Source organism: Papio anubis, chromosome 15 (assembly GCF_008728515.1).
Source record: "Papio anubis isolate 15944 chromosome 15, Panubis1.0, whole genome shotgun sequence".
NCBI lineage: Eukaryota > Metazoa > Chordata > Mammalia > Primates > Cercopithecidae > Papio > Papio anubis.
In genome coordinates, this window is record NC_044990.1 from 20,194,757 (window position 1) to 20,212,969 (window position 18,213).

An 18,213-nucleotide genomic window follows, 5' to 3' on the forward strand; every position below is an offset into this window, starting at 1 on the left:
TATTTATTTATTTTGAGATGGAGTCTCGCTCTGTCGCCCAGGCTGGAGTACAGTGGCCGGATCTCAGCTCACTGCAAGCTCCGCCTCCCAGGTTCATGCCATTCTCCTGCCTCAGCCTCTTGAGTAGCTGGGACTACAGGCACCCACCACCAGGCCCAGCTAATTTTTTTTGTATTTTTTAGTAGAGACGGGGTTTCACTGTGTGAGTCAGGATGGTCTCATCTCCTGACTTCGTGATTCACCCGCCTTGGCCTTCCAAAGTGCTGGGATTACAGGCATGAACCACTGCACCTGGCCTATTTATTATTATTGTTGTTGTTATTATTATTATTATTATACTTTCCGTTCTAGGGTACTTGTGCACAACGTGCAGGTTTGTTACATATAGTATACATGTGCCATGTTGGTTTGCTGCACCCATTAACTCGTCATTTACATTAGGTATTTCTCTTAATGCTATCCCTCCCCCATCCCCCCACCCCACGACAGGCCCCGGTGTGTGATGTTCCCGGCCCTGTGTCCAAGTGTTCTCATTGTTCAATTTCCACCTATGAGTGAGAACATGCGGTGTTTGGTTTTCTGTCCTTGTGATACTTTGCTCACCTACAGAATGGGAGAAAATTTTTGCAATGTACCCATCTGACATAGGGCTAATATCCAGAATCTACAAAGAACTTAAATTTACAAGAAAAAAATCAAACAACCCCATCAAAAAGTGGGCAAAGGATATGAACAGACACTTCTCAAAAGAAGACATTTATGCAGCCAACAGACACATGAAAAAATGCTCATCATCACTGGTCATCAGAGAAATGCAAATCAAAACCACAATGAGATACCATCTCACACCAGTTAGAACAGCAATCATTAAAAAGTCAGGAAACAACAGATGCTGGAGAGGATGTGGAGAAATAGGAACGCTTTTACAGTGTTGGTGGGAGTGTAAACTAGTTCAACCACTATGGAAGACAGTGTGGTGATTCCTCAAGGATCTAGAACTAGAAAAACCATTTGACCCAGAGTTGTTTTTATTTTTATTACAAATAAGGACTAAAATTTTAAAAAATTCCTCTTCCATCAGAATATCTCTGATTTTATCATAGAAATAATGATTTTCTTAATAAAATTATGCTTTACAATTAAAAAAGGATTAAAAAATTATAAACTAAATTTATAATAGTGATTGACTTGAGGAAGGGGAGACCAGACTGGAAGTGGTGGCTAAAGGAGACCTCAGTTATAATTACAGTGTTTTATTTCTGCAAAAGGAAGAGTAGAGTCAAATTTGGAAAAATATGAACAGTTGTTAAATCTGGGTGATAAATTTGGATATGTGTTATATATTTGTATTTACATTTTTTGGATTTTTAACGTTTTTCTCAAACTAAAAAAGTAAATAACACTTGAAAGGAATGTAGCTGTTCTGTAGTGGCAAGGGACATAACAAAACTAAGTAGAAAATACACATTGCATCTCAGTGGTTCTCAAGCTCCTTAAGCTTGTGATTTAGAAAATAAAGATGAAGAAACCCATAGAATCCTGTCTCCAGTCTTCTTTTCCAAAACAGCCCTGAGCACACCACTTGCTGGTATCTCCAGCTTCAGGAGTCTGTAGCTCTGACTCATCAACTCCATAACCCACAAATTAGATGCCAGGATAATGTAACCACTTGATGGGTACACTGAAAAAAAGGATATTACTGAGGTACCCAGCTGGGGAGGAACATCATCTGAAAGACCACAGGAATTAATCTGGTAAACGTTTTTATGAATCGCCCAGGTGACAGAACAGAAAACAGGGCTATTAAATTTACTGACGACAATTCTCAAATGAGATGTGATTGAGCATCAACATAAGTGTAATAATCCGGTGAAGTGAAATTTAATAAGGATATCACTATTGATAAAAATGGAATAATATGGAAAAACTGGCCAAAAAAAATGTGGAAAATGCTTTGGGATCAAGCTGAGCAAGGATTAGGAACATGATGCTAGAATTTTAAAAATCAAGTATTATATTATACATAGGCTAAAGTGTAGATTGTAACAATTGGTTGACCCACAGTCCTATCACATGGATAATACTTTAGTGACATACTTACTGCAGTACTATCCTCACTAAAATACAATGGGTTCAGCACAATAAACTCAAGCAGCAGCAGTACAGTACAGTGGTTAGAACACAGGGCTGAAGCCAGAATGTATGAAGCCAGCTATGTGACCTAGGCCAAATTGTTTAACCTCTCTGTGCCTCAGTAGCCTCATTTGCAAGACAGAGATAATAATATTATTGATATCATAGAGCTGTAGTGAGCAGTAACAAGTTACAGTTTGAAAACAGCTTAGAACAGTGCCTGGCACAAAGTAGCTGCTATGCAAATGTTAAATTAAAAAAAAAATAAAGAAAATCTAGGTAATACCATTCAGGACATAGGCATGGGCAAAGACTTCATGTCTAAAACACCAAAAGCAACGGTAACAAAAGCCAAAACTGACAAATGGGATCTAATTAAACTAAAGAACTTCTGCACAGCAAAAGAAACTACCATCAGAGTGAACAGGCAACCTACAGAATGGGAGAAAATTTTTGCAATCTACTCATCTGACAAAGGGCTAATATCCAGAACCTATAAAGAACTTAAACAAATTTACAAGAAAAAAACAAACAACCCCATTGAAAAGCGGGCAAAGGATATGAACAGACACTTCTCACAAGAAGACATTCATACAGCCAACAGACACATGAAAAAATGCTCATCATCACTCGCCATCAGAGAAATGCAAATCAAAACCACAATGAGATACCATCTCACACCAGTTAGAATGGCGATCATTCAAAAGTCAGGAAACAACAGGTGCTGGAGAGGATGTGGAGAAATAGGAACACTTTTACACTGTTGGTGGGACTGTAAACTAGTTCAACCATTGTGGAAAACAGTGTGGCGATTCCTCAAGGATCTAGAACTAGAAATACTGGGTATATGCCCAAAGGATTATAAATCATGCTGCTATAAAGACACATGCACACGTATGTTTATTACGGCACTATTCACAATAGCAAAGACTTGGAATCAACTCAAATGTCCATCAGTGACAGACTGGATTAAGAAAATGTGGCACATATACACCATGGAATACTATGCAGCCATAAAAAAGGACGAGTTCATGCCCTTTGTAGGGACATGGATGCAGCTGGAAACCATCATTCTCAGCAAACTATCGCAGGAACAGAAAACCAAACACCGCATGTTCTCACTCATAGGTGGGAATTGAACAACGAGATCACTTGGACACAGGAAGGGGAACATCACACACTGGGGCCTATTGTGGGGAGGGGGGAGGGGGGAGGGATTGCATTGGGAGTTATACCTGATGTAAATGACGAGTTAATGGGTGCAGCAAACCAACATGGTACATGTATACATATGTACTAAACTTGCACACTGTGCACATGTACCCTAGAACTTAAAGTATAATTTTAAAAAAATACAAAAATTTAAATCAATTTGGAGATCATCTAGAGGAATCAAAAATTGTTACAAACCTAAAGATCTACATGGAAAAGTAGAGGCACTGGCATAATTCATTTTGTAAAAAATTAAAAAGGGGGAGGCAATAGAAGCCATTCTTAATATGGAAACTACTGCTTAATTGCTAATAAAAATGTTTCCAAAACAGCCTTTTCAAATTTTTAATGGGGAAGATGAGAAAGAGGGAGCACCCTGGCTGTTCTGTGCAGTAGCTGACATTGGACAGGGCTCGAGTTCTCCAGTGCTCTTATCAGTGCTAAGAATGTTGTGATGACTCAATCATTTTTTCCAGGAGACTTCAGAAAAGCTTTTACTTTTTCTATTTTCTGCCAGTATTTCTATGTGCCCTCCAGGACTTCGTGAATTTCAAAATTTATACTGTCATGTTCAGTTTTCTTCAGCTTGAAGGGAGCCTCATATGTTGAATTATGCTGTGCTTTGTAAAGCATGTCATCATTCACTCCAGGATATTTGATTTTAAGAGGGCGGAATTTGCTAAATGGTTTACTTCATTTGGTTTCACAAAAAAAAGTATAAAAATATGACAGAGGAAAAGTAAGTGTTTTAACAATAACCATCCATGATACAATATTTTAATGACCTGAGTTGGTTAGAGCACTTATATAACAGTTAAAGATCTATTATGTATGTAGAATTAACCTTACTGAATTCTAAAACAAGCATTAGTGCTCCCCAGTAGGCACGGCTGACCACAGGGGAGCTTGACCTGGAAGTTTCAGATGAAATTAGCACATACCAAGTCATTTAAACAAATACTTACTGGATATCTGCTATGAATTAAGAACCACACCAAGTACCTGCCTCATGATTGGTAGATCACACACAGGAGTTACCGTTAATTTCTCTTTCCCCTCACCCTCCACATGGTTATAAAGGCTAAAATTAGCCCTGTAAACCTATTTCAATATGTTCCTTCTTTCCACTCTCATTGTTAATATGTTTGCTCAGCACCAACAATATGATCTGGATCACTGCCTAGTGTTTTCTGTGATTCAAGTCCTGCCTGTTTTTAACAACCATAATGCTGCTTTCTCTGTGCTCCACTTAGAAAACTCCTACTTATCCCTTAAGACTCAGTTGGAGTGCTACCTTCTCCCTATCACCTTCTACCATACCACAGACATGTATTCTGAGAGTTGAGCCTCCTCAGGGCTCCCATAGCACCTGCACATGCTCTATCATAGCTTATATACAATAACTGTACCATAAATGTTGATGCATTTTCACCACTGACAAGCAAGCTGTACTAGGTCAAGATGGATATCATCACCTATACGTCATCCAGTGCCTAAAACAGACACTGCCAAACAAAATGAATAGATATTAGGTGAATGAATTAACATATAGTGAATAAACCAGGTTCTTGCCCTCAAAAAGTTCCCGATTTAGTTGGAAAGGCATGATTGGGCAAAGGGGAGGGGATGGAAATAAGATATAGAAACTACTACAGTGCAAACCAATGTTTGATAAGAAAGCAGAGCATATGGCAAGAAGCTAACAGTTACTATGTTGCCTAAATGTTTAGGCACCTAAAGGTGCCAGATACTGTGGTTGGCCTATTGCACACATTCTCTCATTTATTCCTCACAACAACCCTGCAAGGTATTATTATTTCAATTTGATAGGCAGGGAAATTAAGACTCAAGGAGTTCAGGGCTCAGAAAAGTTAGTAAAGACTGGATTTGGTCTCTAAAACCCATGCCCTTTCTATCACAATGATACAAATTCAATTCTGTGGAGTGTCGGAGGAGGGAACAAACAGTTACACCCAGAATGAAGAAAAATCACAAAAGGTTTTATGTAGAAGTAACAGTGGAGCAAACCTTGAAGGGCTGGGGGAGAAAGGAGCTACATTTTAGATGGAGGAATAAAGAAGGCATGCTACAAATTCAAAACTTGTGAGTAGGACGCTGAATAGTGTGGAGTAAATTGAGAATATCTGCAGAAAGTCTCACTGAAAGAGAAAGTTGGGGCTATCCTGGGAGACCTGGGATCTCCCAATCTAAGCACCGCTATTAGAAAAATAACCAAGAGCATAGGTCATGTTAATGATTGGATCTGTGCTGTCCTCTTCAATTATGAAGGATAGCAAATGAAAAAACTCTGGCAGTATAAGTATTTCAGAGCCCTAAAATAAGTCTGATTTTAATATAGACATGTATTTTTAACCAGGGAGGAAATACAGCTACAGAAGTTAATATATTCAAGTGTCCTCTTAATGTCAAATTAACATAACATCATAGAAAATCAAGTAAATAGATTCACTTCACAAATGGGAGTCATATATTCCCTTCCGTTTTAAATGTATACTTACAAAAGTAATTACTTTCATTAATCTTTTAAATCACCTATATCATACTCTTCAGACATCTTGCTTTTAACTAAATACATGAATTGCCCAGCTTGCTGGCTTTATGAAATCTGATCATCAAAACATAACACGGCCATATTTAAAAGTATACTGGTTGTGTTTTATTTGCGTATGTTTGCTGACAGTTTTACTTATCAAGATTATGTTTTGAATGACTTTTATAACTAATTTGTTCAAACGACATTCATAAACTAAGTGTGACTAATTATTTAGATGGTAACATCACAACTCCATTGAAAGGAATCTAAAATAAACAAAGTAAAGACCTTAAGTGGATTATCCATAGATTAGAGAAGTCTTAAACATTCTTTATAGACTGCCTTTTTTAGGTCTTTTAAACATATGTTTCTCTTAAAGCAATTTTATGAGCTGAAATGTTATAGCAAATGTAGCCCTGAAGCTGTATATAAAATGTTATGGCAAATGTAGCCCTAAAGCTGTATATAATAAATAATAAATTCCCCACACTGAAATTAGTAGGAATGTCAGTCTAGTTAGTAAAAAATCTTTAATGTATGTTTTTTTTTTTTAATTTTAAATTTTTGCAGGTGCTGATATGGTTTGGCTGTGAACCCACCCAAATCCCATCTTGAATTCTCACATGTTGTGGGAGGGACCCAGTGGGAACTAATTGAATCATAGGGGCAGGTCTTTCCTGTGCTGTTCTCGTGACAGTAAGTCTCACGAGATCTGATGGTTTTAAAAAGGGGAGTTTCCCTGCACAAGCTCTCTCCTCTTGTCTGCCACCACATGAGACAAGCTGTTTGCCTTCCACCATGATTGTGAGGCCTCTCCAGCCACAGGGAACTGTAAGTCCAACAGACCACTTCCTTTTGTAAATTGCCCAGTCTCAGGTATGTCTTTATCAGCAGCTCGAAAACAGACTAATACAGGTACACAGTAGGTGTGTATATTTATGGTGTATATGAGATATTTTGATACAGGTATGCAATGCATAATAATCACATCAGGGTAGATGGGACATCCATTACCTCAAGCATTTATCCTTTGTGTTACAAACTATCCAATTATACTCTTTTAGCTATTTTTAAATGTACAATTAAATTATTTTTGGCTATAATCACCCTGTTGTGTGGGCAAATACTACATCATATGTATTCTATCTAACTATTTTTTGTACTCATTAACCATACCCACTTCCCCAACACCCCATTATTCTTCCTAGCCTCTGGTGACCATGCTTCTGCTCTCTATTTCTATGAGTTCAACTGTTTTAATTTTTACTCTTACAAATGAGTGAAAACATGTGAAGTTTGTCTTTCTGTGCCTGGCTTATTTCACTTAACATAATGATCTCCAGTTCCACCCATGTTTTTGCAAATGACAGGATCTCATTCTTTTTTGATGGCTGAATAGTACTCTATTGTGTAAATATATCACATTTTCTTTTTCCATTCATCTGTTGATGGACCCTTAGGTTGCTTCTTCCAAATCTTGGCTATTGTAAATAATGCTACAATAAACATAGGAGTGCAAATATCTCTTCAATATACTGATTTCCTTTCTTTTGGGTATATACCCAGCAGTGGGATTGCTAGATCCTATGGTAGCTCAATCTTTAGTTTTTTGAGGAACTTCCAAACTGTTCTCCATAGTGGTTGTACTAATTTACATTTCCACTAACAGCGTGCAAGGGTGTCCTTTTCTCCATATCTTCACCAGCATTTGCTATTGACTGACTTTTGGATAAAAGCCATTTTAACTGGGTAATGTATGTATTTTAAACAGAAATCGAGACATTTCACTTCCAACTTTACATAGTAAATAACCAATATTTTTGGAGATACTTAGGGCCCTTGTTAAAATGAATAGATATTTTATTTGTAATACTATTATTAATCAATAATATAGTAATGGGTACTATAAAATATAAATATTTAGCTTTGAATTTTTTATTATATTTTCAATTTATGATTTATTTTCATAGATAACATATCTATACTTTTATCTAGCCAATGTCAGAATTACCATAGAATATAAATTAGCAGCATGCAACTCTTTACAATTTATGGATCATTTGTTATTTTGTAACATATAGTATTATAGACATTCTAGGCAGAAAGTAAGGCATGGTATCTCTAATCCTTTAAACTTTTAAAAGCATCGTGAATACTGTCTTCTTTTTGCCCAATGAAAGATATTCAAATACAGAGCTAAGAAAGATATTCTTATATAAATGACCCCAACTGCTTCTCTTAGTCAGAGATGAAAGAACTGAGATCCAAAGAAAGGCTCAAAAATATATAGCTTCAAATGAGCATATTATAAATTAAAGATTGAAAATCAATAATTTAGGCATTCACATCAAAAAGTTTTTAAAAAGAACGTGAAATCCAACAAAAACAAAGAGTATAATAAAGATAAAATCAGATATTACTAAAATAGAAACAAAACATACAAAAGAGAGTTTCAACAATGCCAAAAGTTAGTTGTTTGACCAATAATATTGATAACCCCCCGGCAAAACTGATTGAGAAGGCAAACAGCCAATACCAGGCATAAAAATGGGAATATCAATACTGAGCCTAAGGACATTAAAATATCATAAGATGATATTCTAAATAACTTTATGCCAATAATTAGAGGGAACAGATCCTAAAACAACATTTATCAGAACATCCTATGGCTAATAAACATAATGAATCTGCAACTAAAAAGCCTGCTTATAAAGATAATGGTGGTAACATACACCTAGAAATAATTACTAATACTTGTTATATTTCATTGTCTCCTTTTTTGCTGGTTGTGTTAAGAAATGACCATATTCTAAAATTAGAATTGACTGAGGCAGTTCAGCCTAATATATCTTTCTAAACATATATTTTGTTGTTAAAAATAAAGGAATGGAGAAACTGCCCTCATGATATGAAGAAACTCTCATGTAAAATGACTTTCTTTTTCCTAGGGTATTATATTGGGAGCTGAGTTTAATTTCTAAAGCCATCCTTAAGAAAAAAGTCGGTTTTCTGCTTGATTATTTTAAAGTATTAAATTTAAATTCACTTGTTTTCACTTTAAATTGATAATATATACTTATATGGCATCTGCATATACATCTCCATGGTGAAGTGATTCTCATAAAAAGTGACTTCCTCTTTTCTGAGTATAAATTTCAATGACAATTTCAACTTTTGAAGCCATCTTTAAGAACAAAAGGTTTTTTCCTTGATTATTTTAAAATATTAAATTTAAATTCATTTGTTTTGCTCTAAATTGATACTATACACTTAAGTAGCATCTGTATATACATTAAAACTGTCCAGTAATAAAATATTTTTAAAGGAACCCTCAGTCTACAGTAGGAGGTAAACACTATGCAATTAAAAACAGCACAAATTCTGCTAAGAATGAACTGCGAATATCATCCTTAAATACAAAATACTGGTCTTGCTAGGTGCCCTGTAACTCAAAAATTGGAACTATGATATGTTACAAATAGAAATTATTCAAGCAAGAACTAGCAAACTAGTTGAAAATTCTGATTCTTTCATTTTATTTCCAACTTTATCCATATGAGAGGAAAAACTAATTGAATAGCTTAAAGGAGAGGGGAAAAAAACAGAGTGTTTCAGGGGAACATAGAAGATCGAAATAATTACAAGTAATTACAGCTCCTGTAGGATTATGTTTCTTATTTCTTCCTATATCTCCTATAATACATAGCCCTGTAGTTTTAATATGACAAATATTTAAAAATTTTTTGAGTTGAAAGTCCTAAGTTTATATAATACATCATTCATACAAAGAGCTATGAGAAGATATAAAAATAGTGTGGTAAAAATTTGGATGAAGCTGAATAAAAAAACCAGTATTAGTCTTCTTTTTAAAAAATAATTACAACCTTTATTTTAGATTTGGGGGGTACATATGCAGGTTTGTTACATGGCTATGTTGTGTGATCCTGAGGTTTAGGGTATGACTGATCCTGCCACCTACATAGTAAACATAGTAACCAATGTTAGTTTTCAATCCTTGCTCCCGTTCTTCTCTCTGCCATTTAGCAGTCCCCACTATCTATTGTTGCCATCTTTATGTCCATGAATACTCAATGTTTAGCTCCCACTTATAAGAGAGAACATGTAAAAACCTGTACTCTTAAAGCACTTGAAAAGCCTAGAAATTTTCTGAAATATGTAGTTGACCTATATAAAATTTGGGAAATGAAATGATGAGTGATAGAAGAAAGAAACACGGAAAGTTACGAGCGGGAATGTGGGGGACAAGTAATATGACAATGAGAAGAGGGATTTCTAGGGAACAAATTCTTAACATTTAATGCCTAACATGTTGAGAAGAATTATATTTAGCTTGGCAAATTCATGGATCTAGCTTTGTAACTAGAATTCTCTAATACTGGCAGAAATGATGGTAGCAGAAAATCAGGATTAAAAATGTATTGTAAACAACAAAGAAGAATACTTTCTATTTCCAAATAATGTAGAATGAACACTATATGGCACAGATACTGAGGATATTGAGGGGGATGTTGAGGTAGATGAAGATAAGGGGAAGAATTTACTATGACAGAAGCTCATCATCTCATGAGTATGAAACAGATAACCTTCAGTTCCATTTCAAACAGCCATCAGCAAGTTAGAAGTATCTGAAGAAATAACGGTGTCTGTTGACCTCGTTACACACTATTAACAATAGCAAATTCAAAATTTGCATATATTATATTAAATTAATTTATTCCTAAATATATTCGTTACACTACTGTAAACAGTATTTTTAAATTTTTTCCCATTGCTATATATACTAGCATATATATATATATATACACAATATATTATATATGGAATACAATTGATTTTTGTACATTTTCCTTGTATCTTACGACCTTGCTTAACTTGGTTGTTAGTTCTAATACCTTTTTTATATGTTTCTTAAGATTTTTTATATACACATTCATGCAATTGTGTCATCTATAAATAAAATGTATGCCATTTATTAAGGTTTCTTGCTTTATTGTGCTAGCTGGCACCTCCAGCATAATATGAGTAGTTAATATTCTTGTCTTTTCTCCTAATCATGAGAAAAATATTAGTTTTTCATTTTTAAATATGAAGTTAGCTATAGGCTTTTTATAGATGCCTCTTATTTGATTGTGGAAGTTTCCTGATATTTGTAGTTTATGTGATGTTTTATCATGAATGGATATTGAATTTTCTCAAATGATTTTTCTGGCGGCAATTAGAGGATCATATGGTTTTTTATTTATTCTGTAAATGTGTTATATTATTTGATTTTTAAATGTTAAGCCAGCCTTACATTCCTGAGATAAAACCTCCTTAGTTATGACATATTATCCTTTTTATATATTGTTGAATTTGATTTGTTAACATTTGTTAAAAATTTTTGCATCTATGTTCATAGGAAATTCTGAATTGTAATTTTTTTTTTTTGTATTATACAGGTCTGCTGATAAAAAACACTCTCAGTTTTTGTCTGAAAATGTCATTATTTTGCCTTCTGAAGAATATTTTTGTCAAATATACTAATCTATACTGATCTTTTTTTCTTTCAGCACTTCAATTGAATTGTGGTTCATATCTATTTCTCAGGAGAAGTCAGCATTTTTATGATTGTTCCCCTATAGGTAATATGTCTTTTTTCCTCTGGTAATTTTAAAGATTTTTCTCTTGGTTTTTAGCAATTTGATTATATGCCATGTAGTGTTTTTTTTTGTTTATTCTGCTTGAAGTTCATTGAGCTTCCTGGATTGGTGACATTATCTTTTTTATCAAATTTGAGAATTTTCCTATCATTATCTCTTCAAATAATTTTCTGTGTATGTGTGTGTATGTGAAGCTGCTTTTTTAGGGTTGTCATTTTTACACTAAGAATTTCCAATTATTGTCATTACATTCACATTTTTCTCCCTTTAAATGTTTGAATCTATTTATGGCAACTGTTTTATAGTCCTTGTCTGCTAATTCCATCATCCTGTCATTTTTAGTCTATTTCTATTGACCAATTTTTCTGCTTTTGTGTATGTCTAGTAATTTCCTATTGAATCCTTGACTCAATGAATGCTATGTTGCTGAGTGTTTGGATTTTGTGGTCTTCTTGGTTGAGTGTTAAGTTTTGTTCAGGTATGAAGTCAATTTACTGTTGAATCACCTTGATTTTTTCAAGGTATTCCTCCCTACCTCCCCAAATACCCATTATTTTTATTTTTAAAGCCATTTTGTATGAGACAAAACTTTCAAAATAATATTAAATAGCAAACATCCTTCTTTATCAGGGCTTAGTTTTAAAATTTGTAAGGATAGGTATGGAGTAACTCTTACTTAAAGGATAGATTAGTCCTACTTCTAAACATAGACTTTAAAAGATAAATACCTTTCTGAATACCAGGGGTATTTAATGAAGGCTCCTGGTCATGTAGGAGCTCTGGTAGTTGTTCAGGTTAAAGATCCCTAGTAGTTCTTCTTTTCCTAGTGTTTGTGAATTTTGTTCAGTTTTACCGTTTTTATTGTGGTAGGGCCAATCTGCTACCACTACCGTCATGGTCAGAGGTATAAATCCCAAAAGGCAGTTTTTCACCATATCTCAGCTTTTCCTGGGTCCTTTCCTCTTTCTCCTTTGACCCACTAACTCTGCCCTTTATTCTCCTACAATTCTCTCTCAAGAACTGATAATCACTTAGTGAAAAGACCCAAACAAGAAACTAACTCTTATAACTCAATTCAATGCTGTATTATACTATATATTTTTTACTTCCTGGGATTAAAACACTAACAATCTAAGTTAGCTTTAAGTTGTTCATTACTTGATATATTTTTTGACTTACCTTTCTGTTTTGTTTTTGGTGGATCTGTCATTTATATTTTATTTTTTAAAAATTAGAACAGGTTCATTCATAAAGCTAAAAATGACCCATATTGGGAAAAACTGTTTGATTAAAAGCTGAACCAGCATTCTAACCATATAAAATTATCCAAAAAGTAACTTTAAGGAAGGCAAGGAGACAGCTAATAATGTACTCCTTCCAGATTTCTGGGTTCCTTATCTCATACCTGAGATTTACATAGTTTATTATTTCTCCTTGTGAGCTATTTTAGCTGCTTGTGAGAGAATAGGCTTAGATCCTACATGTTTTTCTTCTAACTTAAGAGCCTTTATGTTGATGAGATCTGTTCCTAGAATGTAATGTTCATCACTCTCTGTCCACAGAATATCTATTAATTCATGTTTATAAAGCATTAGTCACTTTAAAAATAAATTTTGCATGGTTTTATTACCTTTAAAGGAGAGAAAAGAGCAAGAAGAACAGAAATAAAACTGGTTTATAAAATGGGCCTTTAAGAAAGTATTTTCAAATTGGACCAGGAGGGAAACAAATGATTAAATGAGATTTTTAAGAGGCTGTGGGTCTAATAGTCTTACCTGTGTAGCTGAATATATTCTCGGGGTCTGTTGAGCAGGTGAAGGAATCTGTCAACAATCTTGTTTTTTCCTACACCCTGTAATTACACAGAAAACATTAAACAAAAAGAGGCTATTTTCTGGAGATAAGCTTATGCCAAACCAGAAAAGTCTTTTACCAAAACCTGCTTTCTCACCTTTTTACTATTTTAGTTTATCATTCATGAAAACCAAACTGGCAAACATATACGGAATATCTCCTATGACATGAGGGTTTAAAAAATTTATTTCTAAACATACTAGTCCTAAGCCATTCTTATTTGAAAGGAAATCCATAAATTAGCCTCCTACATATTGATTTTTCTGTTCTGTAAATTTACACTGAAGTCTAGGCATCACAGCAGATGCCCATAGTATTAACTATTTCAGATTTGAAGGGTGCCATCAAAGGTGATCAAGTAAGTATAAAACAATGGTTTCTCTTATCAGTTCTTCAGAATTATGATTTTTAGCTACAGAAAGGTAAATATAATACTGTACTTTTTCTATTAGAATCAAACACTCATTTATTTTCCTTTTATCCTATTTTAAAGTCCTTTAAAACCTTGGAAACCTAGTGTATTAATAAAACTCAACTATATGTACTCTTCCTAGAAATGCCCTCATTTCCTTACCACTTACTGGTGCTGAGAGTTGCTATCCTTTTGTAGAAGACAGACTGTTAAAAATGGAATCCACCCCCATGCTATTTCCCTATTTGAAAGTTTTCACTTAGAGGTGAAATACAATTAATGGTGTGTAAATCTTTTAACAAGTAGGTTGTGTGGAAAGAGTTATAGTTTAAAAGCTGACTTCATATCGTACATGCTAGCAAAAATAACTCTTACTGATTCTTATATGGGTTGAGCATCACTAATCCAAAAATCTGAAACCCAAAATGCTCCAAATTCTGAAACTTTTTGAGCACCAACAAGATGCTCAAAGGTCATGCTCAATAGAAATGCTCATTGGAGCACTTCAGATTTTGGATTTTTAGATTAGGGATGCTCAACTGGTATGTATATGCAAATATTCTAAAATGTGAAATGCTTCTGGTCCCAAGTATCTAAGATAAGGGACATTTAACCTATACTGTGCCAGGCTGTAGGGTAAGTATTTTCATGGGTTATTTCATTTCATCATCACAACAGTCCCATGAGGTAGGGATTAAAATTATTTCAACCTCACAAATCAAGAAACCAAGGCTCAGAGGTAAGCACTATGCACACAGTCACAGACAGGTAATTCTAGTGAAACCAGGACTCACATCCAGGTCTATATGATTCTGATGCTCATAATTATAGTCCCTGCATTATGGAGTATCTTTTTTTCAGTTTGAAATTGATTTTGGTAATCTGGGCCTTAAGTTATCTCCTTCTTCACTTCTAGGTCCATCCTAAAGAAATAATTAGGCAGACTGGGGCAGTGTATGGTATACAGCACCAATAGCAGAAGCCCAATAGGGAAGCAGGCATTTTTATTGGTATTTTTACTACATACTCAAACATCTTGTGAAGAAAAGCATTCTACAAGCATCAAGGATAGAAATTCAAATCAATTGAAATGGTATGATTGAGTGCCACAGGGGGTAGAAACCATGTCTGTTTTACTTATCACTATATCCCCAGAGCTCAGCACAGTGCCTGAGAGTGCGTTCAATAAATATTTGTCAAGTAAATAAACAAATATAGGGAGTTTGGAAAGTACTGGAAAAAGAGTGAAGATTCTGGTAAAATATTTTAAGTGGCGATCATATTAATAAGGATGCTGAAATTATGGACTTATAAAAGAAGAACGGGCCAGGGGCATGACTCACATCAGCAATCCCAGAGATTTGGGTGGCTTAAGTGGGAGGATCACTTGAGCCCAGAAGTCCCAGATCAGCCTGGGCAACACAGCGAGGCCCCAGCCTCTTGGGAGGCTGAGGTGGAAAGATCTCTTGAACCTAGGAATTTGAGGCTGCAGTGAGCCATGATCACACCACTACATTACAGCCTGGTGATGGAGCAAGACTCCACCTGTAAAAATAAATAAATAAATAAATAAATAAATAAATAAATAAATAAATAAATAAAGTGGGATAAATTTTAAAGGTGAATTATTTCACCTATAAAAGATTCAAAGTTATCAGAGCTGAATGTCAAATTGACAAATTCACTAAAGTTAGAACAATGGATAATTTCGTCTTCTAGGAATCTTTTCAGTATCTAATTGGATTTCACTCAAAATAGTTTCAAGCCTAGCATAGAAGCACAAAGGAGGAAAATCACATTTGCATATTTGTATGTAAATTATAACCGGTATGTAAACTTTAAATGGCATGTGACCATAAATATAAACTTTTAAATAGATAAATTTCAGATGAGTAAAACGTCTGGGTTAATATATTCGTTCTGTTAAATTCAGCAATCCTAGAAAAAGCAGACATCCTAAATGCATTACAATGTTAGAAATACAAAGGATTTCCTGGAAGAAATGTCATGAAAATGTGCTATCAGGGAGTTCCTCCTCCCTCCCCACCTCTAAAGTTATTAAATAGCCATGCTTATTCAAATTCCTTCTGAGCAAGGCATGATTTAGGAGTCACGAGTCCCATAAATGTAGTTTGAGTCCCAGCTGCCACTAAGGAGCTCTTTTGCTGTGTCTCTTTAAATGTTGGAGTCTCCAGAACCCCAACCTCAGCTGTCTTGCTCCATACGCTCTCTCTCTGGGAAATACCACCCACTCCCATGACCTCAGTCATCACATACAGCTCACACTTCTTTTCTAAGCTTCATTCGATATCCCCTATTCTTAACCATCAACTGAACTTCTGAAACAGATGCTTATTATCCTTCCACCCAAACCTACTTTTGTCTCTTTTCAACCCCCATATAACAGTATTGCCACATACTCAGCTGCTCAATAAAAGAATGCTAGAGGCCGGGCACGGTGGCTCAAGCCTGTAATCCCAGCACTTTGGGAGGCGAGATAGGCGGATCCGCGAGGAATCCCAGGAGACCGAGACCATCCTGGCTAACTGCAGTGAAACCCGTCTCTACTAAAAATACAAAACTAGCACGGGGTGGTGGCTGGCCTGTAGTCCCAGCCTGCACCGGGGGAGGCTGAGGCAGGAGAATGGTGTAAACCGGTGAGCTTGCAGTGAGCTGAGATCCGGCCACTGCACTCCCAGCCTGAGTGACAGGCGGACTCCATCTCAAGAATGCTAGAATATTTTTGATGGCTTCATTTTTTCCCCTCTGACCTCATGCAAAATGTCATTAGGATCTCTGCAGTCCCTACCTGCAAAACTTTTAGTTTTATTCTTTCCCTCCATTCCTTCTGTTTCCTTCATTCCTCTTTCCCTTCCAACATTTTCTCCCTCCCTCCCTCCCTTCTTTTCTCCCTCTCTCACTTCCTTGCCTAACTCATCAATTATTTGAGCACCTAATATTACAGCACTGTACTAGCTGAGCTGGCTATAATAGTAAAGAAAACAGCTACAGCCTCTCACCATATTCACAGCTTACAGTCTAGTAGGGAACACAGACAACACATATAATAGATAGTGTCCTCATACGACAATCCAAGATGCTTGAAGCTTTAACCTAAGGGCTCAGGAAGGCCGACTGCACAGTTATGTTTAGATTGAGATATCAAGGAATTAAAGAGGTACAGGGAAAGATGAAAAAGGGGAGCGTTACAGGTAGAACAGTATGTGTCAAGACTCGTGGGTAACAGTCAGCTGGAGAGCTGGACAGGTCTGCAAGAAGTCAGAAGCTAGAGAAAAGTGAGAAAGGGAGTGGTAAGAAACCAGGCTAGAAGGCTAGAAAGGTAGGTGGGATTTAAGTCTGGCAAAGCCCTGGAAGCCACTTAAAAGAGTTAGAACTGTTTCCTCAAAGCACCAAGAAGCCACTGAAGTAAAGGAATAATAGGATCAGATTTTCAGTTTTAGAAAATTGCTCTGACGGAATGGTACGGTGGAGTCTGGTAGAGAGCAGAAGAGAAAGCAAGAAAGCAGTCTGAAATTCCTTTAAAATTCAAGCAGAAGATGATGGTGGTCTAAACTACGGGATAGACAGAAATGAATAGATTTAAGAGATATTTAGGAAAAGGAACCAACAGGACTTAGTGAGGGCCTGGAGTTAAGGATGAGGAGATGACGCAGTCAAAGTTTCTGTCTTGGGCAATAGAGTGGCAGGTCACAGAAGAAATAGGGGAGAATAACTGAATTAGCTGGGTGGGGAAGGGAAGTCTAGCTATAAAAGGCAGTTTAATTTTGGATATGTTTACTTTGAAGTGTCTGCTTCCCATATCTGCTCCTTCCTCTCCAATTCACTGTCTCAGCTCAAGGGTAGCTCATCCCCTCCCCAGACTACCGGAAAGGGCCTAATTTGGTTTGGTTTCCCACCTCCAGATTTACAACAAGACAATCCCCAATTTGTTTAGTTATTTTTCTAAAACAGAGATCTCATCAAGTTGCTTACTACTTCATTTAAGAAGCTCTGATAATTCCTTTGAGGAAATGCTGAAAGCATCATCTAGGAAAGAATTTCTGTAAATATCCTAAGCAAAATGAAACAGTTATAATGACTTGTTCCTTCTAATCACAGTTTTTGCCTAGAATAGAAATTTCTCTGGATTATTTTAATTGAATAAATACATAAATAGTATCTTATTTTTCCATTATAAAGTTACACATGCTCATTTTTCTCACTGGGAAACTCAGAAAACAGTAATCAGCCAATGTCCAACTGCTTAAAAAATCTGCTAACATTTTCATTTTGTTCCTATACATACTTATGTTTACTTACTAGTAAAAATTCCCTTAATATATATGTAATTTGTATCCTTCAGTAAAAATCAACATGAAATAGATACA

General features: G+C 35.5%; 1 protein-coding gene across 2 annotated transcripts in view; it reads right to left on the reverse strand.

Moving 5' to 3' along the window:
* VWA8 (von Willebrand factor A domain containing 8) overlaps positions 1-18,213 on the reverse strand; it is a 379,623-nt gene that overhangs the window by 173,254 nt on the left and 188,156 nt on the right. For both annotated transcript variants that reach the window (XM_003913811.3, XM_021929568.2), the window contains one exon: positions 13,335-13,411. In XM_003913811.3, coding sequence (XP_003913860.2) covers positions 13,335-13,411 — 77 coding nt within the window. The remainder of the gene's footprint in view (positions 1-13,334; positions 13,412-18,213) is intronic.